Below are 25,917 nucleotides of genomic sequence, written 5' to 3'. Positions count from 1 at the left end.
ACAGGTTTTGCTACAGGAAGACACTTCAGAAAACGCCAACAGTGTTATTCTTGAAGCGTCTTCTTTGGCATCTTTTTGATTTTTTTTGTGGTGGATTTGCTGCCAGTAACTATTTTTTTAACTTGTATATATAAAATAGAGAGCATCTTCCAAGCAGAAGTCGCCTGAAGAATGGACTGGTCGTTTATTTTAACCACGTCACATATTGGAAACTTAAAACGTTTAAACCTTTAAAAGAAGGTTGAAAATACTGAACATATGAACAGCAAGCTGTCTTTATATTGCTGTGCATGTTTGTTTTTTATTGAGTGCGGGTTACGGAGTGTCCCTACGTGAAAAAGACTTCATGTGCACATACCCTAAATCTGTGACAAAAGCCTCCACATAGCCCGGCCTATACCACTTATACATTTCTAAGGTTTAGTTGATTTCTTGTTCTTTCTAAAGTAAATTTTTCAGGTTCACTTTCCATATACCGTATATACTCGAGTATAGGCCAACCCGAATATAAGCTGAGGCACCTAATTTTTACCCCAAAAAACTGGGAAAACTTATTGACTCAAGTATAAGCCTAGGGTGGGAAATGCAGCAGCTACTGGTAAATTTCCCCATCCTGGTAAGCATTGCCCCCTCATCCCCAATTCTGGTATGCATGGCCCCCTCATCCCCAATCCTGGTATGCATGGTCCCCTCATCCCAATCCTGGTATACATGGTCCCCTCATCCTCAATCCTGGTATGCATGGCCCCCTCATCCCCAATCCTGGTATGCATGGCCCCCTAATCCCCAATCCTGGTATGCATGGTCCCCTAATCCCCAATCCTGGTATGCATCGCCCCCTCATCCCCAATCCTAGTGTGCATGGCCCACTCATCCCCAATCCTGGTATGCATGGCTCCCTCATCCCAAATCCTGGCATGCATGGCACCCTCATCCCCAATCCTGGTATGCATGACCCCCTCATCCGCAATCCTGGTATACATGGCCCCCTCATCCCCAATCCTGGTATGCATGGCTGACTCATCCCCAATCCTGGTATGCATGGCCCACTCATCCCCAATCCTGTTATGCATGGCCCCCTCATTCCAAATCCTGGCATGCATGGCCCCCTCATCCCAATCCTGGTATTCATGGCCCCCTCATCCCAATCCTGGTATGCATGGCCCACTCATCCCAATCCTGGTATGCATGGCCCGCTCATCCCCAATCCTGGTATGCTTTGCCCTCCTATCCTGGTAGACATGGCCTCAAGTACATACATACTTGAGTATAAGCCGAGGGGGGCTTTTTCAGCACAAAAAAATGTGCTGAAAAAGTCAGTTGATACACGAGTATATACGGTAATTCAGGATATATTGCTTATTGCTTATATATTGTTTGTTGTTTTAATTCATACAAGGATACTGAGAACAGTAAAAAGACATAAAATGCCAATCAAATACGCCGAAAAATGGAGAAGAGGGAAAGAGAAGGAACAAAAAAAGCCTCAATCGATAAACTTAGCTCATTTCTCCAAAATGTTTCTGTTTACGCTTGATACTAACAGTGTAAGGACATTTTGATGCCAAAAACTGGCAAAGCAAATCAATGCTTGTTAATTTATTTCAAAAAGAGCATTTATTGGAAAAAGTAATTTTGCAGTATGGCTATGGGATGGCACCCAATATGCTAGAGGGGTTACAGATAAACGGAATGCGCTCTTTTGTTCATGCCCACCCCCAGGGACGTAACTAAAGTGGGTGCCGTGGTTGCAGTCGCACCGATGCCCTGAAGCTAAGGTGGCCCAAATTTATGAAGACCAGAACTATTAGGTTAAGTTACCATGATGCGCATTTGATGCGTTTTTGATGTTGAACATTTTCTGCAGCATTCCGCACCCATTTGGTAAATTTGGTTACTTACTTTTTTTCATTGTGTTTTTCCCTATTTTTAGTATGTAATCTTTTAAATTAAGCAGCTTTGTTCTTGATACTTCCTTGTTTTTGTTTTGGCAAGACTTTACTGATACAGTAATGTGTGGATTACATGCATTTTTAGTGTGTTTCCGCAGCGGAAACACACTAAACATGTATGTGTGCTTTTTTTTTACTTGTCAATTTTCTGCATCTAATACAATTCAATGGGGAAAATATGCACTTAAAACTCAACGAACCCGCAAGAGAAGTTGTCATGGATTTCAAACACGCATCCATAGTTTTCTATATATCGCATCCATTGTGCTGGAACTGTAAGATGCTGCATTTTTTTGCCAAGCGAAAACACGTAGCTTCAAAAACACACAAAAACTAATCATGGGAACTTAGCCTTAAAGATCCATGATTGTTGGGGGCCCCATAGGAGATTCGGCATTGTGGCCCAGGAGCTTCAAGTTACACCACTGCCCACCCCTATAAATTTCATACAGGGATATAAACTTACTTTATGGTCATATTGCTTCAGAAAACTGTGAGGTTCAATATGTGCTAAAAAATTGGGGACCAATACAAATCTTACTTATGGATAATACTAGTGAGATCTTTGTAGTACACTTTATAATATGCATCATGCCAACCAGCTTGTCTGATGTTGTTGAGGCTTGTCTGATGTTGTTGAGGCTTGTCTGATGTTGTTGAGGCTTGTCTGATGTTTTTTTCACAGATCAGCAATCACTATTTTCCCCCAAAGGACTGATGGAAAACATGACTTCAGGGTCTGGAATGCACAGATTATCCGTTACGCTGGATACAAGCAGCCTGATGGCTCAGTACTTGGGGATCCAGCTAATGTAGAGTTAACTGAGGTAATCGCAATATTCAGCTAATCACATATAGTTGAGGGATACTGACATCAGGTTCTCGCTGTTGAACAATGCTTCTAATCTGTCTTTTATTGAAATGATTTCCATTGACAGATTTGCATTCAGCAAGGCTGGAAAGCTCCACGAGGCCGTTTTGATGTCCTCCCTCTCGTTCTTCAAGCAGATGGCAATGATCCAGAACTGTTTGAGATCCCACCAGAAATGATTATTGAGATCCCAATCCGGCATCCTAAGTATGATAGCATGATCCACTGTATTAATTATCAGTTTATGATGTGCTTGCCAGGTATGGCATAGTTATAAATGAACGTAGCGCAATGATGCTGTGCTATAAATTCTTTAACAGATGAGTTTGTGTACTTACTACTAAAGGTGACAATTTTGTCTACAGATGCTCCATGTATAGTAACATGTAGGAAAGTGTGATTTCATTGTAATTGTTGGTCCACTTGCAAGCCAATGATGGTGTATAAATGAAAGTCCAGACAGGATGGAAGAGCTGAGGATTTTTTCTGTCTGCAAATTTCCACAGATTAAATCTGCAGCCGATCACAACAGTTCATCTATATGACTAGGGTATTGAAAAGTGTCTACGGCATTAATGAATAAAACACATAACGCTGAGTGACAATAGAAATATATGGCCACAGCAGTCTTTATTAATTACAGCATGAATATAAACGAACTTAAAACACCATTTCTTTCCAGGGGAGATCCTAGATGGCCCACCAACACTGGACAGCATCGAATACAACACTGCCCAGTCGCACCGCTGCAACTCGGGGATGACAAACTGTCATAGTACTGTCCACACAACAATTGAACTAACCACACTTACTAATGAAGGCTCACCATACCTCCGATGTGACCCTGACCCCAATTAACCAAGGCCATCACTGACCTCCTCAATTCCAGCTGCCATGACTAAATTAAAGCCTAATACCAAAATTTAACACACCACCACCAAAATGTGATTGTTGCCAAACAAACATAAAAAGATAAGTGGGAGAGATGTTCACCAGTCCTGTACCCAGATAGAAGTCGTTGGTCCAAGGGTCCACCTCTTCTAATAAGGTGCACTAAAATACCCCTCCCCCCATAATCTTTTACCCAATCCTGACCTAATGTCCCCTATGTGACCTAACCTACAACCCATGGTCCCTAACATCTCCTCATATGTACATGCAGAGTTAAAAGTTAACCTTTTCCTGGCCTCCTAATTTCAAACCCCTGCCATGTCCAGGCTCACTGCCCGTTCCAGCCCTATCTTTCTGCCAACTTATTCCTTGCAGAAATATGAGCATGCTGTGAACTTTCACCACAGATTTCATCCACAGGAGGGGGCAAATTTATGCTTTATTCAGAAATCTGTTTTTTTGCATGTGTGCTATCCATGTTTTTTACGTATAGCACTCGTACCTATAATAGTGAATGGGGCCGTTTGCAAATCTGATATTGATCCGAGTGTTGGATCAAAATCAGAAATGCAAGTCTATGGTTCCGTGAAAAGATCGGAAAGCTCTCGGATGCCAATTTACATAGACTGTTAAAGAAGCATTCCCATTTATATTTTTTATTAAAAGTGTGTATATGTGCATGTAATATAGTGTGAGTGACGTCATCACACTTCAGACTATCTGGCTGATGATGTACTCTATGTGTGAACCATAAGTCTCTTTTACAATATAAGTCTATGGGGCCTCGCTCTAACGCTCCATAGACTTACATTGTAAAAGTTACTGCCATTTCACACAGAGCGCAGTGTGACCCAGAGGAGACTGCAGAGCGGTGACGTCGCTCAGAAGAGGAGAAGACCGGTGCTGGATCCCAGAGAGAGCAGCGGTAGGTGAGTATATTAATACACACACACTACATTACATGCACATATACACACATTTAATAAAAATATATATATACAGTACACATGTGAGTGCTTCTTTAAATAGAAGGTGGAGAAGCTTTTTTTTCCACTTATGAGAAAAACTAATGAAAAGCGAACGAAACTCTGATGAAAATCACTGATGGAATTCTGTCCGTTTTTCTCATACATGAAATAAACTGACATCTGAATGAGCCCTGATATTGAGTCTACAACAGAATTCATATACAACACGTGCAGAATTGAGACTGATTTGCAGGTAAATGCACAGTGGATAATTTCCAACCTGGCCTAATCTACATGCACAATTCATTTGACTGCAACTAACACCACTAATGTTTCATAAAGAGATGTAAATTTCAGATTCCCTAGACACATTATATAACAGACTTCTTTGTGTCAACAAATTGGTCCAAAGACTATACTTAAAGCCAGAGATACAGAATCAACCATTGTAAAATAACCCACTAGTAATAGCTTTTTTAAAAACTATATCACTAGACGAGGGGTATCATTTAGTGTCATAGGAAAACATGTCTTAGACCACGGCCCCACTATCAGTATTTGGTCAGTATTCGGTCAGTATTTTTTCTCAGGAGTGGAAGTCAAAACCAGGTGAGGAACAATCAGAGAAAAGGTATAATAGAAACAAGTCACCAATTCTGCATTTATCACCCACTCCTGGTTTTGGCGCCCACTCCTGAGAAAAAATACTGACCAAATACTGATAGTGGGGCCGCGGCCTTAGATTCATCATATCTAGGCATATTTTTTGGGGGGGGTGTGAACGTTGCTATTTTTTTTATAGTAGAATTGGCAGGATAATTAGAAATTAAAGAAGTCTAAAACTCCATTCTCATGAGAAGTATTTGGTGAGTTTTTGATGTTGCAGATTTTCTGTAGCATTTCTGTGCCTATTCTTTTATTTGCATTTTTACATGCATTTTTTAAACTGCTGTTTTTGTCACTTTTTGACATGACAAGTTTTAACATGGTAACGCACTAAAAATGCATGTTCATTTTTTACCTGCAAATTTTCCGCATGTAATGCAATTTTATGAGGAAAATCTGCACATAAAACACAGCGAATTTGACATGTTGGGGATTTCAAACACGCACCACAGGTCAGTTTATATTGGGTAAAAATTGCACAGTGGACTGAAGATTTCTATAAACCGCATCCACTTTGTTGGTCGCTGTGTTTTTTTGCTCAGTGAAAATATGCAGCCTCAGAAACTCACGAAAAACTCATCGTGAGAACGTAACCTAAAGTATAAAGCCACATCTCTGTGGTGGCATGTATGGCTTGTCCCACCCTTCGTATCATCATTGGAATCAATGAGGCCATGTTCACATGTTCAGTATTTGGTCAGTATTTTACCTCAGTATTTGTAAGCCAAAACCAGGAGTGAGTGATAAATCCAGAAGTGGTGACGTGTTTCTATTATACTTTCCTCTGATTCTTCCTCTCCTGGTTTTGGCTTAAAATACTGGTATAAAATACTCACTTCATACTCAACATGTGACTGTGGCCTAATACATTTGTGTATTAGAAAATTTTCATTTACATTATTCAGTTGCAAAAGCTTGCATATTTTTACCTTACTAATCAGATTATTTACTCATTTCCATTTGCTCTCTTATATTAAGATTTTATAAAATTCCAATAAAAATGAACAACTACTTTTCTATATTCCATATATCTATCGTGCCAATATTAAACAATGTGTGTATATAACTTAGATCCACTGTAATATTATATCACATCTAATTCTTATCATCAGGTTTGAATGGTTCAAAGATCTGGATCTGAAGTGGTATGGATTGCCGGCTGTGTCCAGTTTACTACTAGAGGTCGGGGGCCTGGAGTTTACAGCTTGCCCCTTTAGTGGATGGTACATGGGGACTGAGATTGGAGTCCGAGATTACTGTGATAACTCCCGCTATAACATACTGGAGGTACTGTGGCCTGGTAAAGAGCTCCACCTTTTGGTAGCATTAGATAATAAAACATTACTATGAATTAGTCCTATTTTTACTGTGTACCACATTTTACAATACATATTATATATTTAAGACCCATAAATGGTGCAATAGGTGGACAATATTAATAAATGGACAACAAAATATTGTATCTTACATTATTTTATTAAAAGGAAGCAACGTTTTGAATAAGATATGTAATATCGGATTTCCTTTTGCAAAAACTAAATCATCCCATGGTTTTATTAATATACTGTTGTAATACATAAAGGAACAATCATTAGTCCAATGTCCAGATCAAGAGGTTATAGATCTGGTGTGAACAGCATTATGTATACAAAGAAATATAACAAAAATAAAATACTAAAATATTTTCTTAATTATATTAATAACATACAAGGATAAACATTAAAAGAAAATTGAAAAATTCTGCTAAATATTTTTTTCTCATCTGATTTTGGAAAGAGAAATGCGTTCTGTAGACAGAAGTGACTGTATGGCTCCACAGCTGCTTCCGGTCTGAAAAAAAAATAAGAAAGAAAAAAACAAGAACCTTAAAGGGGTTTTCTCACGAACGAAAGTTCATTTTAATCAATAGACTTTGGAATAATAATAACTTCCACAATTGGATGTGATTAAATAAAATGTTCCTGTGCTGAGATAATCTTATTAATGTGCCCCTGCTGTGTACTGTGTAATGTCTGACCGTGCAGGAACATGGTCTGATCATACCACAGCTCCTGGACAGGGGAGGAAGCAAAAGAGTATACAGACATTACATCAGGAGATCGCAGCTGATTCTTTCTTTGAGTTAAAACATTTCCCTGACGGTTTTTACTTCAAAGAAAGAATCACCTGCGATCTCCTGCTGTTCTGTCTATATACTCTTTTTCGTCCTCCCCTGCCCAGGAGATGTGGTATGATCAGACTATGTTCCGTAGATGGTGAGACACAACCATTACACAGGACACAGCAGGGGCACATTTATAAGATTATCTCAGCACAGGAACATTTTATTTAAACACATCCAATTGTGGAAGTTATTATTATTCAAAGTTCTATTGATTAAAATGAAGTTTTGTTCATGGGAAAACCTCTTTAAAGTATGACTTTCACTATCCTTGATAGCTAATATACCAGACAGATTACTGTGTAGATGTAGTGAGCGTTATCTTGACCAGCCTATGCTATTTGTGTAGTGTGGGCTCAATGAATAAAACCTGCGCTACACAAAAAGCATTAGAGCACCAAATAAATCAATAGCTGGAGCTCGCTGAATAGCCTTTTGCAACATCTGTAAAATCCACAACTAATATCAGCTTTTCAGACACTACTACATTTCACACTAAGTAAAAATATTCAGAGAGAAGAGATGGAGTAATAGCCAATGTTATTGTTCGCCTTCGCTAAAATAATCCAGGCTCATTGTGCTGAAAATGTTACACTTTATCATTTGGACAGATCATATTTAGTAAAACTGTTTCCTGCAGGAAGTTGCTAAAAGGATGAACCTGGACACAAGAAAAATGTCTTCTCTATGGAAAGACCAAGCTTTGGTGGAAATTAATATTGCAGTTCTGTACAGTTATCAGGTGAGTCATAAATATGTGCATCACAGTCATGATCAAACAAGGTTATTCACCACGGACAATGAAACATTGGTGAATATGTCAGTTATTAGGATACACATATATTATAAGCTGTAAACGGTCCATTAGTTTCAAGTGTCTAAGCTGTTGTTCTGAAACAGCGCGACTGCTGCTGCTACCCATTCACTTGAACAAGATAAAGCTGTAGTACCAGGCACAGCCATAGAACAAGCATGGAGCTGTTTTTGATAATAAAATGAGTAGAATATTCCTTGATCATGATAATGAGTTGTTTTCTCTTTTTTTTCTCAGAGTGATAAAGTAACAATTGTGGATCATCACTCTGCTACAGAGTCATTTATTAAACACATGGAAAATGAATACCGCTGTCGTGGAGGCTGTCCTGCTGATTGGGTCTGGATTGTACCCCCAATGTCTGGGAGCATTACTCCAGTGTTTCACCAAGAAATGCTCAATTACCGTCTAACACCTTCCTTTGAATATCAGGTAATATGCTTCACTTGTCCTATAAAGTGTATAGAGAAATATCTGAGTACTAAGCTCCATCCTACTCCACTAAATCTCCATCCTACTATACTAAAGCTTCTGGTAGACTTGTGGTAATACACATATTGGTCTGCGCGCACAATATCTTATAGGCACAAACGTACGTGCATCATTACTGGAGCAGCAGCCATTCAGGAAAGCACCAGCAGTGTTTCACACCTTCTTCTTTCACACCTTTTGCTTAGTCTTTACTGCCACCATATTTTTTTATTTCATCTATAAGATAGTGTCGGTTATGGTGAGCAAGCTAAGCCACTGGTGAGGCAGGAGAAGTGTGACTGACTTTATAGCTAAGGCTCCATGAGCCATTTCTACGTTGTTGCTTTGTATCTTAGATTTAATGGCAAAACATATGCTAAAAGGCATTCATATGTCATACCTATGGTATTGCATAAACTGTATAAAATAAAAATGTATATTCCCATTAACTTCCAGATGGCCTGTGTCATTGGCAGCTTGGCAATTGGACATAGCATTTTAAACTGTCTGCACCCTTACAGTTCTGCAAAGTTTGTTAAGGAATGGATTCCAATTTCTCATTATACAATTCAATACATTATTGAGACGTACTAAAATGTTCCTGTCCCAAGATAATCTTATAAATGTCCCCCTGCTGTGTACTGTATAATGGCTGTGTCTGACCGTACAGGAACATGGTCTGATCATACCACAGCTCCTGGGCAGGGGAGGAAGCAAAAGAGAATATACAAACAGGACAGCATGGGATTGCAAATAATGCTTACTTTGAGGTAAAGCATTTTTTAAAAATAGGCAGGGAAATGTTTTACCTCACAGAAAGAATCAGCTGTGATCCAATGCTGTAATGTCTGCAGGGTCGGCGTCAGCACCTGGCGTACCCGGGCAAGTGCCGGGGCCCTGGAAAATCAGAGGAGCCCACCGCCCACTCACTGTCGGGACCCACCGCCCACTCACTGTCGGGGCCCACTGCCCACTCACTGTTGGGGCCCACCGCCCACTCACTGTCGGGACCCACCGCCCACTCACTGTCGGGGCCCACTGCCCACTCACTGTTGGGGCCCACCGCCCACTCACTGTCGGGGCCCTGGCCGCTTCCTCTGCACCTGTTCAGTGACGCAGGCGCTGCTTGATTGCCGGCAGTCCCCCAGACATGGCCACGCGCTGTGCGGCTGTGTCTGCTAGTAATGACACGGCAGGGTCGACGGCACTGCACCTTTAATTGTGCTTGTGTGTCGCCCCTGCCGCGTCATTACTAGCAGACACAGCCGTACAGCGCGCGGCCATGTCTGGGGGACTGCCGGCAATCAAACACCGTCGGAGGTCCTGCACAGATGGGGGGGGTGGCCCGGACCCGACCGCAAGTGGGCCCCTCTGATGGGCCAGGGCCATGATGTCTGTGACACGCCGGGGGCCCTGCACTGCCCCATACCTGAGAAGCTGCTGGACAGGACACTGGACCGGGGACAGGTGAGTGAGGCTTCCCCAATCACCATATTAAAAATATTTGTAATGGGTCTGTGTGTGTGCATGTATGTGAATGTCAGTGTGTATGACTGTGTATATATATTTGTCTGTTTTATATATGTTTTTAAGAATTTGTGTAAAAATGTGTGTATGTCTGTATGTGTACATATCTGTGTACCATGTGTACATATCTGTGTACCATGTGTGCGTGCGTGCGCGTGTCTGCTTACCGTGTGTGCATGCGCGTGTCTGCGTACCGTGTGCACGTGCGCGTGTCTGCGTACCGTGTGTGCGTGCGCATGTCTGCGTACCGTGTGTGCGTGCGCATGTCTGCGTACCGTGTGTGCCTGCGCATGTCTGCGTACCGTGTGTGCGTGCGCATGTCTGCATATGTGAAGGATGAGGTGGCAGGCTGGGCCCTGTGTACTATATATATATTTCTCCGCCGTATCTGTGCATCATGAATCGTGTATGTGTTAAAAGGGCCCACTGAGATTCTTTCGCCCGGGGCCCAGAAAAACCTGGAGCCGGCCCTGAATATCTGTATACTCTTTTGTTTCCTCCCCTACCCAGGAGCTGTGGTATGATCAGACCATGTTCCTGTATGGTCAGACACAGCCATTACACAGTACACAGCAGGGGCACATTAATAAGATTATCTCAGCACAGGAACATTTTATTTAAATACATCAAATTGTGGAAATGATTATAACTCCAATATGTATTGATTAAAATCATCTTTAAAATTAACTTTGTTCGTGGGAAATCCCCTTTAAGGCTTCTTCTCACAAATATATGATATGAACATGTGCTGTTTGCATGCACCAGAGACTGCACACGGACCTTGCACACACCCATTAAGGCAAATGTGCCAGTGTACATGATCGATTTTCCATACAGACATACGGTCGGTGTGGAAAAAAAATGGCAAAGTGCGCTACTTTGGCCTGATTTATGGACCAGACTAGTGCAGGTAACTAGCAGACAGCTCCTGCACTCCCGTCACATCTGCAATTTGCAGACATGACTGGAGGAAATAAATAGCAGTCAGCAGAAAGTTTAGTAAATCATCATAGACTGTACCATATTCTGACAACAAACATGTATATTTTGGAATGTGCAGCCTGACCCTTGGAATACTCATGTTTGGAAAGGAGTGAATGGGACTCCAACTAAGAAGCGAGCCATCGGGTTCAAGAAGTTGGCCAAGTAAGTAGCTATCCTAGTGTCTGAAAATAGACAGTACAACCAATTGATGGTATATAAAATTTAATATTTATCACATCTGCTAAAATTTTATTACAGGGCAGTTAAATTTTCAGCAAAATTGATGGGACAGGCAATGGCTAAAAGAGTAAAAGCTACAATTCTTTATGCGACTGAAACTGGCAAATCTGAAGTCTATGCAAAAACATTATGTGAAATATTCAAGCATGCCTTTGATGCGAAGGTCAGCCTATTGTATATCTTGTATCAATGAACCTGCATGAAACGTGTAATGATGCAGCATATCAAGTAAAACGTTTGTGGACTGATGAGAAAGGAGACTGGTGCATAACTAATAACTCTGCTATTTTTCACATCTCAAGATTGCTTTATAGAGCGCTAAGATGACACTGCCTTCTTAAACGCTGGCCATGTAGTGGTAGGTTCACAAAGAGCAATCATACACATTTGTAGCTGAAATGGCTTTGATGTATGAAAAGGCTGATGTGTCAATGACATTTCTGTAACATATCTTCTACTTGTTACCATATACTAAGGTTTGTTAACACTGAGTTTATTTCAGGAGTTCAAAAACCTCAAGTTTTCAAGTAGAAATTGTTTCAGGAAACTCTTCTTTTGGTGAAGATTTTGGAAGAGTTTTTCTTTTCCTGAAATATTTCCTGAAGCAATTTTGAAGAGATTTTGAAGCGTTTTAGAAGAGTTTTTTCCCTTAAGAGTTTGTTGCCGCCTCTTGATTGGACAGTTTATTGTCAAGAGGGTTTTCGAAACAGTTTTTGAGGAGAAATTCTGAGCGTTTCTGCCCCAAAATCTCCTGGAAAAAAAACACAGTGTGAACATACCTTAAGGGCATGTCTTTTTTTCAGGCGGATTCTGCCCAGTATCTGCCTGAAAAAGCATGGCAAGATTGCAATCAAAAATAAATATAATGCATAGCTGTACACATGTTCAGTCTTATGTCACGTCTTTTAACTGCTTCAAGATTTGGAAATTATAAAGAAGTTAGGCCTCTTTCACACATCCTGATATTTCCGGTACTGGAAAAAACAGTACCGGAGATATCCATGTCCATGTGTTTTATACATGTGGCACACATGTGGAAACCATATGCCACATCATTATCACACGTACCGGCGCCTGGGAAACAGTGGTACAGTTCACGCTGTTCCGGGTGCTGAATGCAGCTCACATCATTGTCGCCTGCTCTCCCTGTGATCAATGCGAGCTGGTGACAATGATGAAAGTGGTATTCATCACCTGCGGTGTACATTGTGTAAAATCAAGAATTAAATGAAAAAAAACAACGAGGCCTGCCGCCGATTATTCATAACCAGCAGAGGTAAAGCCGCCCGCTTGGGGCTGATATTACTAGCCAGGGAAAGGGGCGATTAGCCCAAAATGTTCCCTGGCTATTAATAACAGCTCACAGCTGTTTGAATAGCGTTTACTGGCTAGTTTACAAAGGGACCCCAGAAAAAAAATTACCCCTGTAAATTCTAACCAGCAAAGACTAAACAGACAGCTTTGGGCTGATATTATTAGCCAGGGAAGGGGCCATGGATATTGGCTCCCTCTGAGGCTAATAAGATCAGCCCTCAGTGACCCCAGAAATGGTGCCTCAATAAGATGTGCCAATACTGGAGCTTAGCCTCTTTCTTCCCACTTGCCCTGGTGCGGTGGCAAGAGGAGTGATAGAGTTGGGGTTGATGTCAGCTTTGTATTGCCAGCTGACATCAGTTTATAAGACGCCCCCATTACTAACCCAATAGTCAGATTGTAAGTAAAACACACCCAGAATAAAGTCCTTTATTTGAAATAATGACACAGACTCCTTTATTGAAATAAACACTTCCCGTCCCTCTTTTTCCATTTTATTTAGGAAAAAGGAAAAATAACAAAAACAACCATATTCCTCACCTGTCCGACAAGAAGATTATCCATATGGAAAACCCTAGGTCCTACGTCTTAATCTATCTTTGTGAAATCTGAAATTCATTGCTGAGCGGTGGCTCAGTCATGAATCCAGGCAGACATTCAGCTGTCTGTGTGAACTACTTCACTGACCTGCAGTAATGTCATTGAGGTTATCGCAGGTCAATGAAGCTCTGGTTCCCACGGGCAGCTGTGGCCTCACTGAGCTCAGCACAAGCACCGTGAGAATTTTCTCACGATAAACTGTGGCGACCTCAATGAGCTCAGCATTTTGCATGGACACACCGTCTGTGAAAAAACATGGATGTGTGACTAGCACCATAGCTTATAATGCAACACATATATGCAACAAAGACATCTGAATGAGGCCTTGGGTTGTGTGCACCCAGTTTTTTGAAGGGTCTTTTGGAGCAGAAACTAAGCAGAAACTCTCCAAATTGTCCTCAAAGCATCAAAACTCCTCAAAAGCTTGGACTTTCTGCTCATTTTCTGTTCCAAACACTAAGCAAAAAGACTCAACATGTACATAGCCTAAGGATGTACCTTTTTTGGCAATTTTTTGGCCGTTTCCTGAGCATTTTTTCAGTGTTATTTGGTCATATTTTTTGCTGTCATTTTCCAGATGTTTTTTAAATCCAATATACAATGAAGAAAAAGCTAGCATATTTTGAGACAAAAACTCTGACAAAAAGCACAAAAAGACACCTGGATGCCTTCCAGGTATTTTTTAGCCTCCTCAGTAAAGTATTGAGCATCTTCCAAACAGAAAATGCCTGAAGAATTGTCTGCTCACTTCTTTTAACTACTTGGCATTTTTTGAAAACTGAAGTGGCTAAGTGGTACTGAAATGCTTGAACCTATGAACTAAAGTCTTGTTTACATAGGTATGAATAGTAAGATAAATTTTAGCGTTTCCTGCACACTTTTTCAGGCGGTTCTTGGAGTGGACCCACTCCAAACACGCCTGAAAAAAATGTGTGAAAGTGCCTTTAGAGGTGCATCAAGGGGTTACTTTCAACCTAAAAGTCTGCCACAATTTTTCTGCAGATTTGCCGTGGATTTGTTGATTTATGGTAAAATCCGCAGTAGAAATCTTAAGCATAAATGAATAAACTGTAGATAACATCCAGACAGAAGATCTATACAGTGTATCCAGCTTGTGTGAATTTTTCTGCAGTAAGTCCACGGCAGATTTAACATTCAGATTTTGGTGGGAATTGACTCTAGATTTCACTTCTACTACAACAGGGGTGAGATCTGCTACAGAAATTGTTATTCTGCAGATTTTAAATTCTGTACAATATGTTCAGCAGCAGCAATTATCACATGAAAAAAATGCATTATGTGGATGAAATTTGTTATATCTCATCCACTTGATTGCTACTGTAATGCACTGTGGATTAAAATCCACACCAATCCCTTCATGTGTGAATTTAGCCTATGATCTTTGTGATACGATTCATTTCAGTATACGATTCATTTGTTCTATAATTTACATCAACTTCCGCCCTAAATTATTTGGGCTTTTGGAGGCCACTTAATTTCCACTAAACTCTGCCCACTTCTTCCATCTCTTTTAAATAGTGAAAAGAATAAAATCGCTTTATACAATAAACTTAAAGCATGACCTCCCAGGGGACTTCAGTTGAGTGGCATTGCCTTACACACTGTTTTTCTAGTTTACTGTTGTCCATCATTTATCCATTACAGTTTTGCTGATAAAGCAAAAACTTTTCTCTCCAGACCACGCCAATGGAAGAGTATGACACTGTACATTTAGAGCATGAAACCCTTGTCTTAGTGGTGACCAGCACCTTTGGAAATGGAGACCCACCAGAAAATGGAGAGGTATGAAGCACATCTATGAAATCCTTATTTTGAAGGCTGATGTTATTCAAGACAATACAAGAACAGAACAATGGGTTAGAGTTATGAAATATACTCATAAATTGTCAACAGAGATAGAATCACAGTACAAAATGTTTCAGTCACGTTTATAGGTGCACAGGCATAATTTCTGGGTCATGAATGCATATGTGAGGTATGATACATTTGGGGCAAAAAACAACTGCTCAAGCCACAGAAATAAGGCACCTAATCTAGTATGTTTTCTCTGTTACAGAAATTTGGTTGTGCCCTGATGGAGATGAGACATCCTAATTCTAACATGGAGGAGAGAACGTGAGTGAACATTATGCCATAGAGGTTGATTCCCTGCACCCAACCGGCCCTCATTTATTAAGACTCTACTTACCACCAGTTCTAATTTTTGTGGGACTGTCCTGCAAACCCAAATGCGAAAAGTTAGGGGATATCCTAAAACTAAAACTGGACATTTTGGAGTGTTTCTAGAAAAATTGGGGAATGGTCCTCAATCGGGAATTCACATATTGGCAAGTATAAAAGCTGCCCTTCATGCCAGTAGAAGCCACAGAAACTCTTATCCTAAACTGCTTTGGAAACTGAAAACTGCACTATTGTTTACTGTAGGCACAAAATACGATTTTTCTGGTGGTCTTTGTGCACATTTCATCACACCATTATGTTTAGCAGGATGACATTATCCTCATAAATACATAGATGCATTAGATGCATCTGTAGGGTTCTATTTAGTTAACTGTTGGGCAAAAGAGAGTCCTTTTGCCCTCCATCAGGGTGGTATCTCTTGGTATACCTTTATTGTCAACCTTATAGGAAAGCGCAGCAGACTGAGCAACCAAGGTTGCCAACTATCCAGAAATTTTGTAAAAATAGGTCACTTTTTTGCCCTGTCTGTAAAAATAAATTGAGGTGCCCGTGATATTTTTGAGGCTGAAGAAACTTATACAGATTTTTTTTATTGTAATTATCATAATTTTACAGTTCACAGTGAATCCAGCTAATGACTTCATATCAGAATTATGGGCTGAAGACACATATCACTTATAATCATAATGATTTATTATAGTTTTACAATGTGTCCACAAAAAATATTGCCAGCCTGTGTTTCTTTGATAAGCTGTCTAGAAAAAAATAAAAAGGCAAGTTGGCAACCCTGTGCGCAACAAATGTCACTGTATGTGACTCTGACAAAAGGCTCAAACCCTGTGTGACGCTCAAACCCTTTTACGCTTCTGATAAATGAGACAATCTAATAAAATCTTGAAATTATTGTAAATTCCTGTTCAAAGTAATTAGGTTTCAATCATTATTAAATGCTCACTGAGAGCATATAGTATATTTGTAGTATACAAGAATTTTTTTTTTAAATGCCATAAAAGTGCACTTTTGCTCTATGTATACCTATGAAGATCCTCCCGAATTTTATGGTATTTTTGAGATTTTTTGGTGTGGAAAAAGTACAAGGATTTTTGGGATAAGATTTTTTACAGTATATTTACACATGTTTGAAGTATGCTTCCAAATGTTTATATCATGAAAAGAGTATAAATAAGTACTGTAAAAATTCTGTGGAGTGGGAAGGAAAACAAAACGGTGGTGAATGGTCAAAATTGAGTATCGATTTTTGCCACTTTTTGGCACAATTGGAGGCCTGTCAAAATTGCAAAAAAAGAGATTTCGACTTGATTCCGGTACAGGAGATATGCACTTATATGCTGAAAATGTGTGCACAAGCCAACTCAATTGACCAATTGGTTCTGGAGATATTGTGGGCACTGATTTGAAAAAAGTGGTTTAGAGAAATTACACAGAGACTCGTTTACTTATGATCAATCAGCTATTCTAGGACCATTAAGTGATCCTTCCTCATGCTCATAAAATTACTGCAGAGCTGCTCTCTCTTTTCTGCGTTGAGATCTATTGTCTCGAACGGAGTCAGAAGAACGCCGCTCCCAGAGTCTTAAGCGAGCCTTGTCCCGAGTGCGCACGTACATTTCCGCTTAGTGTCCAATAGTCATTCCCATCAAATCCATTACTTTAAGAATTTGCATAAACCCCTTGTTAAAGATAATTATTGACAAAAACGTAGCTACTGTATGTTCACAATCTTTGCACCTGAATGAAGATGTTTCGGAGCAAACGTCCAAATGAGTGAGTTGAGTGATTCATTGTTATTTTGCTTTTCTGTTCCAACAAATTGTTCCAGCAAATTATCTGATGACAGCTCATCATAAATTGGCTTTATTATCTCCACTACCTTTGCAGTAAGAGATGGTTTATCGTGATGGAGGGTTGCGAATGTACCTTTGGCTTTAAGCCACTTGCACCAGCTCTTTTAACCCAGTGGGCAGTTATGTTGCTGTTTATCAAGTTGAAACTTTTATGATAGTACGTAGCCCATATTTCATTCCAAATTTCCTCAACGGAGTCAGCATGTCTGCGAATAGCCAAACCATAATACTTAATGAGTTCAACAATAACTGTATCTGTTAACTTTCCAGCACCTTTGCCACTGACACCTTTGTTATTTTTTTTCGCATTGCGAAGTCTCATGCCCATTATTTTTTCTATGTGACCAACACATTATTTTTTCACGAAAGTAGCTTCATCTTCTAACGGATTTGCATTTAAATTCCATGAAACAATTTGTTCTCCCCGTCTCCAATATACTTTCCATAAAGAATTTGAACTCTCCTGCAATTTCAAAAACACTTCAGTGATAGCGTTGATCGTCATTTTACCTGCACTGCCTTCTTGATTTATGGAGCACGTTTCTTCATGTGTTTCATATCATTCATTGCATTCCTCAATATTGTCGTGTTTTTTTTTGTTCCACACACTACACGCTTGACACAACCTACTTTTACCCACAGCATTGACTACTTTTTTCTAATGTTTTCCAATTAGAGTAGACACACCAAATAAAGATGAGAATCCTCTTTAATTCCATGTTCCATCGCCAGGAACTGTTAAATGTGCTTGCGTTAAAATGCAATTGTACACTGCAGAATTGTACAGCTGCTATATACTGTATATAGTAATATACTGTGTACATACAGCATTCCTCCATGCAGATCTCCTCTAGAGCAGTGATGTTTTGAGGCTGTCGCTGGGCAACACGGACTTTCAACTCCCTCCAAAGGTTTTCTATAGGGTTTAGATCTGGAGACTGGCTAGGCCACTCCAGGACCTTGAAATTCTTCTTACGAAGCAACTCCTTCATTGCGCTGGGATCATTGTCATGCTGGAAGACCCAGCCACATTTCATCGTCAATACCCTTGCTGATGGAAGGAGGTTTGCACTCAAAATCTCGCGATACATGGCCCCATTCATTCTTTCATATACACGGATCAGTCGTCCTAGTCCCTTGGCAGAGAAACAGCCCCAAAGCATGATGTTGCCACCCCCATGCTTCACAGTAGGTATGGTGTTCTTCGGATGCTACTCAGCATTCTTTCTCCTCCAAACACGACGAGTTGTGTTTCTACCAAACAGTTCTACTTTGGTTTCATCTGAACATATGACATTCTCCCAATACTCTTCTGGATCATCCAACTGCTCTCTAGCAAACTTCAGATGGGCCCGGACATGTAATGGCTTAAATAGGGGGACACGTCTGGCACTGCAGGATCTGAGTCCCTGGTGGCATAGTGTGTTACTGATGGTAGCCTGTGTAATGTTGGTCCCAGCTCTCTGCATGTCGTTCACTAGGTCCCCCCGTGTGGTTCTGGGATTTTTGCTCACCGTTCCTGAGATCATTTTGACCCCATGGAGTGAGATCTTGTGTGGAGCCCCAGATCGAGGGAGATTATCAGTGGTCTTGTATGTCTTCCATTTTCTAATTATTGCTCCCAGTTGATTTCTTCACACCAAGCTGCTTGCCTATTGCAGATTCAGTCATCCCAGCCTGGAGCAGGGCTACAATTTTGTTTCTGGTGTCCTTTGACAGCTCTTTGGTCTTCACCCTAGTGGAGTTTGGAGTGTGACTGTTTGAGATTGCGGACAGGTGTCTTTTATACTGATAACATGTTCAAACAGGTGCCAGTAATGAGTGGAGGACAGAGGAGCCTCTTAAAGAAGAAGTTACAGGTCTGTGAGAGCCAGAAATCTTGCTTGTTTGTAGGTGACCAAATACTTATTTCCCGCCAAATGTGAAAAAAAATTCTTTCCAAATCAGACAATGTGATTTTCAGGATTTGTTTTCTCATTTTGTCTCTCATAGTTGAGGTCTACCTATGATGTCAATTACAGGCCTCTCTCATCTTTTTAAGTGGGAGAACTAGCACAATTGGTGGCTGACTAAATACTTCTTTTCCTCACTGTATATATATTTTCAAGGCAAGCTTAGTAAGTGTTTCCATGCCATGGCAAATGTCCATCAAGCCGCAAAATAAATTTAGGCCTTCTTGTCCAACATTTAAAAGTTGTAAAACAAACACAGTGCGACGGTTGATATCAAATGCCTTGGCAATAATTGGCGAGGAATCGATGTAAACATCTTTGCTGCAGCATTTGACATTAATTTTAAATCCTCGATGTGGCGTCTGAGAGAATTTTACATTCTATTTGCAAGTTTTGCATATTACGAGTGATGCAATTGACGAAAACACTGTGAAAAAATTCAGAATGCAGGAACCAAATTCTCTTGAAACGGGCAACTCAATATTTTTCAATGTTCTTAGTTTTTTGCCGACGTGCTCGAAAACTGTGAATCCTGTCCACTCATGTGTTGGTTACCTCAAAATATCAGTTTTTTAGAATGATATGGATGTGCTTTAAAAGCTCCAAGACCGTTTTTTATTCATTTCCACAAATTTTTTCAACTTCTAAAATTCAAGAATAACTTAGTTAGCGTCCACTCACCTTGACAGTCAACACAGATCGCTTATAGCAACTAGAGTGCAGCTTTCAGCATTGAAGCTACTGAGGTAAAGTGAAAGCAGAGCTCTGATTGGCTGCTATGGATAACTAGAACAGTCTGATTGTGAGGCAGTTTTCATAACTGAGATTTGACATCTTTCGGACAAACCCAGTATTAGATCTATGATCAGTGTGAGGTGATTACTAAGGGTCATAATACTAAGGACTGTTTTTTAAAATGCTGCCCAAAAAATGACCATCTATTGGGCAAGTTAATCCAAAAGTTAAGAAAGCATATACGCGCACAAGACCGATGGAATGCTCTATTGTGCACCGTGCGGTCCGAGCACCAAGCATGCGACGGAGATGGCTCCCTATAAGGTACTTTAACTTTTTTAATATTGCGAATCAAGCTAAATCATTTTGCAGATCTATTCTCCAAACTAAGTACATGAAAAATAAGAAAAAAAAATAGATTTTTGTGATCCGTTAAACTAGAAGACCCCTTTAATCTCTTGATACGTTTTTGAAATATTAATGTACAGAATGATTAATTTACATATGATGACAGCCATTGTATCTTCCCTTTGGCTACTATAGGAAGAGCTGTCAAATTTTGATGTGACGGTAAAGAGACAGTTTCTTGATCTATGTATCACAAATCATAGTAATTAGATTTCATAGATAATTTAGCCCAATTAAACTAAATATGACTAGACTATATCCAAAATATGTCAATAATAATTAAATACTAAATTCTCATTTTAAGAATAAGGTATAGTTGTACATGGTAAAACTATAGGGTTCTCTTAGGTTTCTTTCCTTGAATGGATGTATCAGTTCAGTACATAGGTGAAGACTCTACCTTCACTTCAAATTAATATTGTCTTTCTCTTTAGGAGCTACAAGGTGCGTTTTAACAGTGTGTCTTCTTCTGCTGATGCTCGAAAGTCATCTGGAGATGAGACAGGCCCTGGAGATAATTTTGGAAGTGCAGGTCCCTTAGCCAATGTCAGGTAAGTATAGGATATTCTACAAATATCTACACTCCTTAACACTGAAATTGCAACACCATGAAGGAAAAGTCACAAGATCGAAAGCTTGGAAAATTGTTGAAAGCTCTTTTGGAAAATATATCACCAATATCCAATCACCAAGGGTCAGTTTCTACAACCCACTCTGCTAAAGACCAGCTTAGTCGCTTATTAGCTCTTCTCTACCTTTCTTGGAGGTCACCACATTCGAGTCAATCGCCAAACATGTAGCCTCCCAGAAAAAAACAGATTGGAACCAAAGTAGATGAAGTGATGTTGCCATCACCACCTCCAAGCAATCATCAGAACCCGGTGGATTGTACATCACTACGATATGCCACAAATGTTTATCCTGACACAACACATTTAACAGCTATCTGGATAGGAGCTTGGAAACTGGTTTATAGGACAAATACATACTGTATATACTGTATGACTATTACTATATAATATGGTTGCCATGTAGATCAATTTTGACCTCATCTGAATCTATTTAAAAAGAAACCTGTCAACATGCTTTTACAAATGGAAGTAGTGATATGGCTGTATAGGTGCCTGTGCCTCAATATAAATGTTACTTTTTTGTGCAGATCCAACGAGTCAGTCATGGGAAATCTAGAGTAGGATGCAAATCAGGCTGGATGTGGACTGCTTCTTTCAAGTGCACTTCCAGCCTGATTTGCATATAGCTTCTAAGCTAGATTTCCCATGACTAGCACATTGGATTTCTGTAAAAAAATATATTATTATTGGGGGACAAGTGCCTCTATAGCCATTTCAAAATCACAGAAAAAAAATAACCTAACAAGGTCAGATTACCAATGCACTAGCAGGATGCAGGAGACCCCCATGATAAAGGTGGCGGCAGCACAGGGGCAAAATACTGATGGAGCAACCACTCACAAACCTACCAATTCATGCAGGGGGTGGTTGCCTGGTATTAAAGAGGTTGTCCGATCCTAACTGATAAGTCTGCAGTCTGTGGTTTTAGACCCGTGAATGGAGGTTAAGTATGAGCTATACATACTCCCGGCCAGTGGACGCATCCTCGCTCTCCATACACTTGTATGGAGCGAAGTAGTGCCTTCTAGTCGGCCATACCCTCTAGTAGGCCATGCCCACTAGATGGCTGCGTTACTAGCTGGGTCGTGGCCTCGGCTCAATACAAGTGTGGGGAGCAAGGCCGCGTCCACTGGCCAGGAGTATGTATAATGCATACATACCCTCCGTTCCCGGTTCTGAGACCGGTGAATTCCCCAGCGCCTAGTGCGGGCACTGGGAGGATTCATAAGTCTGCAGTCACACAGAGTGACTGCAGACTTATCTGTTTGGACCGGACAACCCCTTTAGAAAATGCACACAGATGAGGCTTTCACAGTGATTCATAGTGTCTAGCTTACAGCGTATTACAACCACCCTTTCCATGTATTGGTATGTGTGTGAGTGGGTGCGCCGCGGGTTTTTTGCACCTGTGCTGCCACCACCTTTATCATGGGAGTTTCGTGTATCATGTTAGTGCATTGGTTAATCTGACCTATAGTTGGTAAGGATCTTTTTTTCTGTGATTTGTTTTGAGTTTATGTCTTATGAGAGCCATTTATACAGCCATACCACTACTTCCCTTAGTAAAAATGTTTGGACAGGTTCTCTTTCTTTACGCCTATACGCCTATACTACATCATAATTTGTGTTTTTACTTGTTTTTATTCTACTTTAGATTCTCAGTCTTTGGACTTGGTTCAAGAGCTTACCCTCATTTCTGTGCCTTTGCCCGAGCTGTGGATACTCTGCTAGAAGAGATGGGGGGAGAACGAATTTTAAAAATGGGGGAGGGAGATGAACTATGTGGACAAGAGGAATCTTTCCGAACGTGGGCTAAAAAAGTATTCAAGGTAAAAGTTTTAGCTAATAGTTAACGCATCTATTGTGTTTATGGTGGAATTTAACTGGATACGTACAAATTGTATTAAAAGGCCATTTTAAATCCCCCTTAAAGGCTTATTATATATGGCAAGCATACAGAAAAAGTCATGTATTCATTATTGTACGAATAGAAGACCTTTGATCCATAAACTTTTTTTTGCCAATGGATGATTTCATATGCCTCTTATTTCTGAACAAGAGTTTACTTATTTTTGCACAGCTTCAGATTCGTCTTTGTGACCGTGATTATGCCTGTGCTGGCAGAGGTCATTAGATCAACTGTAGTAGTACAGACTTAACAGAGCTGAGCTAACCGATGCTGGAAAGTTTAACTGGCCATTTTTAGTGAAATTTGGCATGAAATCATAATTTGTCATGTGTTTTTATGTATGACCCTACTCTCTGATAGTTATCACAATTCACAATGGAAATAATGAACCCTGACCTGCAACATACTATATTTAAACATAAAATACTCCAATAAGGTGTCCAGGTAGAATATGGATATTTTTGTTCATGTATACACTGCTCAAAAAAATAAAGGGAACACTGAAATAACACATCCTAGATCTGAATGAATGAAATATTCTCATTGAATACTTTGTTCTGTAAAATGTTGAATGTGCTGGCAACAAAATCACACAAAAATCATCAATGGAAATCAAATGTATTAACCAATGGAGGCCTGGATTTGGAGTCACCCCCAAAATTAAAGTGGAAAAACACACTACAGGCTTATCCAACTTTGATGTCATGTCCTTAAAACAAATCAAAATGAGGCTCAGTATTGTGTGTGGCTTCCACGTGCCTGTATGACCTCCTTACAATGCCTGGGCATGCTTCTGATGAGGTTGCGGATGGTCTCCTGTGGGATCTCCTCCCAGACCTGGACTAAAGCATCCGCCAACTCCTGGACAGTCTGTGGTGCAACGTGACGTTGGTGGATGGAGTGAGACATGATGTCCCAGATTTGCTCAATCGGATTCAGGTCTGGGAAATGGGCGGGCTAGTCCATAGCTTCAATGCCTTCATCTTGCAGGAACTGCTGACACACTCCAGCCACATGAGGTCTGACATTGTCCTGCATTAGGAGGAACCCAGGGCTAACCGCACCAGCATATGGTCTCACAAGGGGTCTGAGGATCTCATCTCAGTACCTAATGGCAGTCAGGCTACCTCTGGCGAGCACAGGGAGGGCTGTGCGGTCCTTCAAAGAAATGCCACCCCACACCATTACTGACCCACTGCCAAACCGTTCATGCTGAAGGATGTTGCAGGCAGCAGATCGCTCTCCATGGCGTCTCCAGACTCTGTCACGTCTGTCACATGTGCTCAGTGTGAACCTGCTTTCATCCGTGAAGAGCACAGGGCGCCAGTAGCGACTTTGCCAGTCCTGGTGTTCTGTGGCAAATGCCAAGCGTTCTGCACGGTGTTGGGCTGTGAGCACAACCCCCATCTGTGGATGTCGGGCCCTCATACCACCCTCATGGAGTCGGTTTCTAACCGTTTGTGCAGACACATGCACATTTGTGGCCTGCTGGAGGTCATTTTGCAGGAAGGCGGAGGTAGCGGTCCTGCTGCTGGGTTGTTGCCCTCCTACGGCCCCCTCCACGTCTCCTGGTGTACTGGCCTGTCTCCTGGTAGCGCCTCCAGCCTCTGAACACTACGCTGACAGACACAGCAAACCTTCTTGCCACAGCTCGCATTGATGTGCCATCCTGAATGAGCTGCACTACCTGAACAACTTCTGTGGGTTGTAGAGTCTGTCTCATGCTACCACGAGTGTGAAGGCACAACCAACATTAAAAAGTGACCAAAACATCAGCCAGAAAGCATTGGTACTGACATGTGGTCTGTGGTCCCCACCTGCAGAACCACTCCTTTATTGAGGGTGTCTTGATAATTGCCAAAAATTTCCATCTATTGTCTATTCCATTTGCACAACAGCATGTGAAATTGATTGTCAATCAGTGTAGCTTCCTAAATGGACAGTTTGATTTCACAGAAGTTTGATTTACTTGGAGTTATATTCTGTTGTTTAAGTGTTCCCTTTATTTTTTTGAGCAGTGTATTTTTTTTTCATTATGATCTACTAGCATCTTTTACAAATCATTCTAGTTTCTTCAAGTTAATCAATATTTTTAGCATACTATTTAAAAGGGTTTTCTCAAACCTTTTATTAAAAATCCTCCCTGTTCTTTTAATTTTATAGTTTTCAGAGGTGGCTAGTGAATGATCTATATTTTATCAGAAGCAGATAATTTCCAGGGCAAGGAGCACAGTACTTTCAAGCACTTTGCTTTAGAGCCACAAGTGCTGTTGTGCACTGGGCAAATCACTAGATCCGGCTAGCTTTATCGCTCATGTACTTCTCTAATGATGCAAAGGCAAAGCTGCCTCTTTTTTCTGCACAGGAAAATGCACAGTTCAGGCTCAGCCATATGCCGCTGGCTCAAACTGTCAATTGTCAGGAGCACACCACCTCCCTGTAAGCAGGAAGTCAGAGGGCTGGGGAGTGGTGTGCCCCAGAAGAAAATAAATGAGAATAACCCTTTAATACCCTGCAAATCTACCATTAATCTGTTTATGGTGAAACTTAAAGGGGTAAATAAGCCTTTAGCAGGCCAATATTAGGTCACTGGTGGTCCACTTATTTACCTTGTGGCCATTCAAGATATTTCTCTATTGAACTGAATGGACTAATGCTGCAATATCTTGAACGGTTTCAAAGAAAAATGTGTTGGCAGGCACAAACAGTCTGTTAGTCGATGTAAGCACTGAGGAGGCTGTGGCATTCTTAAAAC

The 25,917-nt window shown here is 40.7% G+C and overlaps 1 protein-coding gene across 7 annotated transcripts in view; it reads left to right on the top strand.

Moving 5' to 3' along the window:
* The window catches only part of NOS1 (nitric oxide synthase 1), a 640,233-nt gene that overhangs the window by 586,555 nt on the left and 27,761 nt on the right, over nucleotides 1-25,917 (top strand). For all 7 annotated transcript variants that reach the window (XM_073676378.1, XM_073676376.1, XM_073676375.1 and 4 more), the window contains 11 exons: nucleotides 2,638-2,779; nucleotides 2,891-3,030; nucleotides 6,461-6,635; nucleotides 8,150-8,251; nucleotides 8,561-8,755; nucleotides 11,382-11,467; nucleotides 11,564-11,708; nucleotides 15,158-15,262; nucleotides 15,537-15,595; nucleotides 21,056-21,172; nucleotides 22,908-23,082. In XM_073676378.1, the coding sequence (XP_073532479.1) occupies nucleotides 2,638-2,779; nucleotides 2,891-3,030; nucleotides 6,461-6,635; nucleotides 8,150-8,251; nucleotides 8,561-8,755; nucleotides 11,382-11,467; nucleotides 11,564-11,708; nucleotides 15,158-15,262; nucleotides 15,537-15,595; nucleotides 21,056-21,172; nucleotides 22,908-23,082 (1,441 nt within the window). The remainder of the gene's footprint in view (nucleotides 1-2,637; nucleotides 2,780-2,890; nucleotides 3,031-6,460; nucleotides 6,636-8,149; nucleotides 8,252-8,560; nucleotides 8,756-11,381; nucleotides 11,468-11,563; nucleotides 11,709-15,157; nucleotides 15,263-15,536; nucleotides 15,596-21,055; nucleotides 21,173-22,907; nucleotides 23,083-25,917) is intronic.

This window comes from Phyllobates terribilis, unplaced genomic scaffold (assembly GCF_046119375.1).
Source record: "Phyllobates terribilis strain yellow unplaced genomic scaffold, ASM4611937v1 Scaffold_1__5_contigs__length_1240528914, whole genome shotgun sequence".
Lineage (NCBI taxonomy): Eukaryota > Metazoa > Chordata > Amphibia > Anura > Dendrobatidae > Phyllobates > Phyllobates terribilis.
This window is presented reverse-complemented; position numbering and strand designations above follow the sequence as displayed.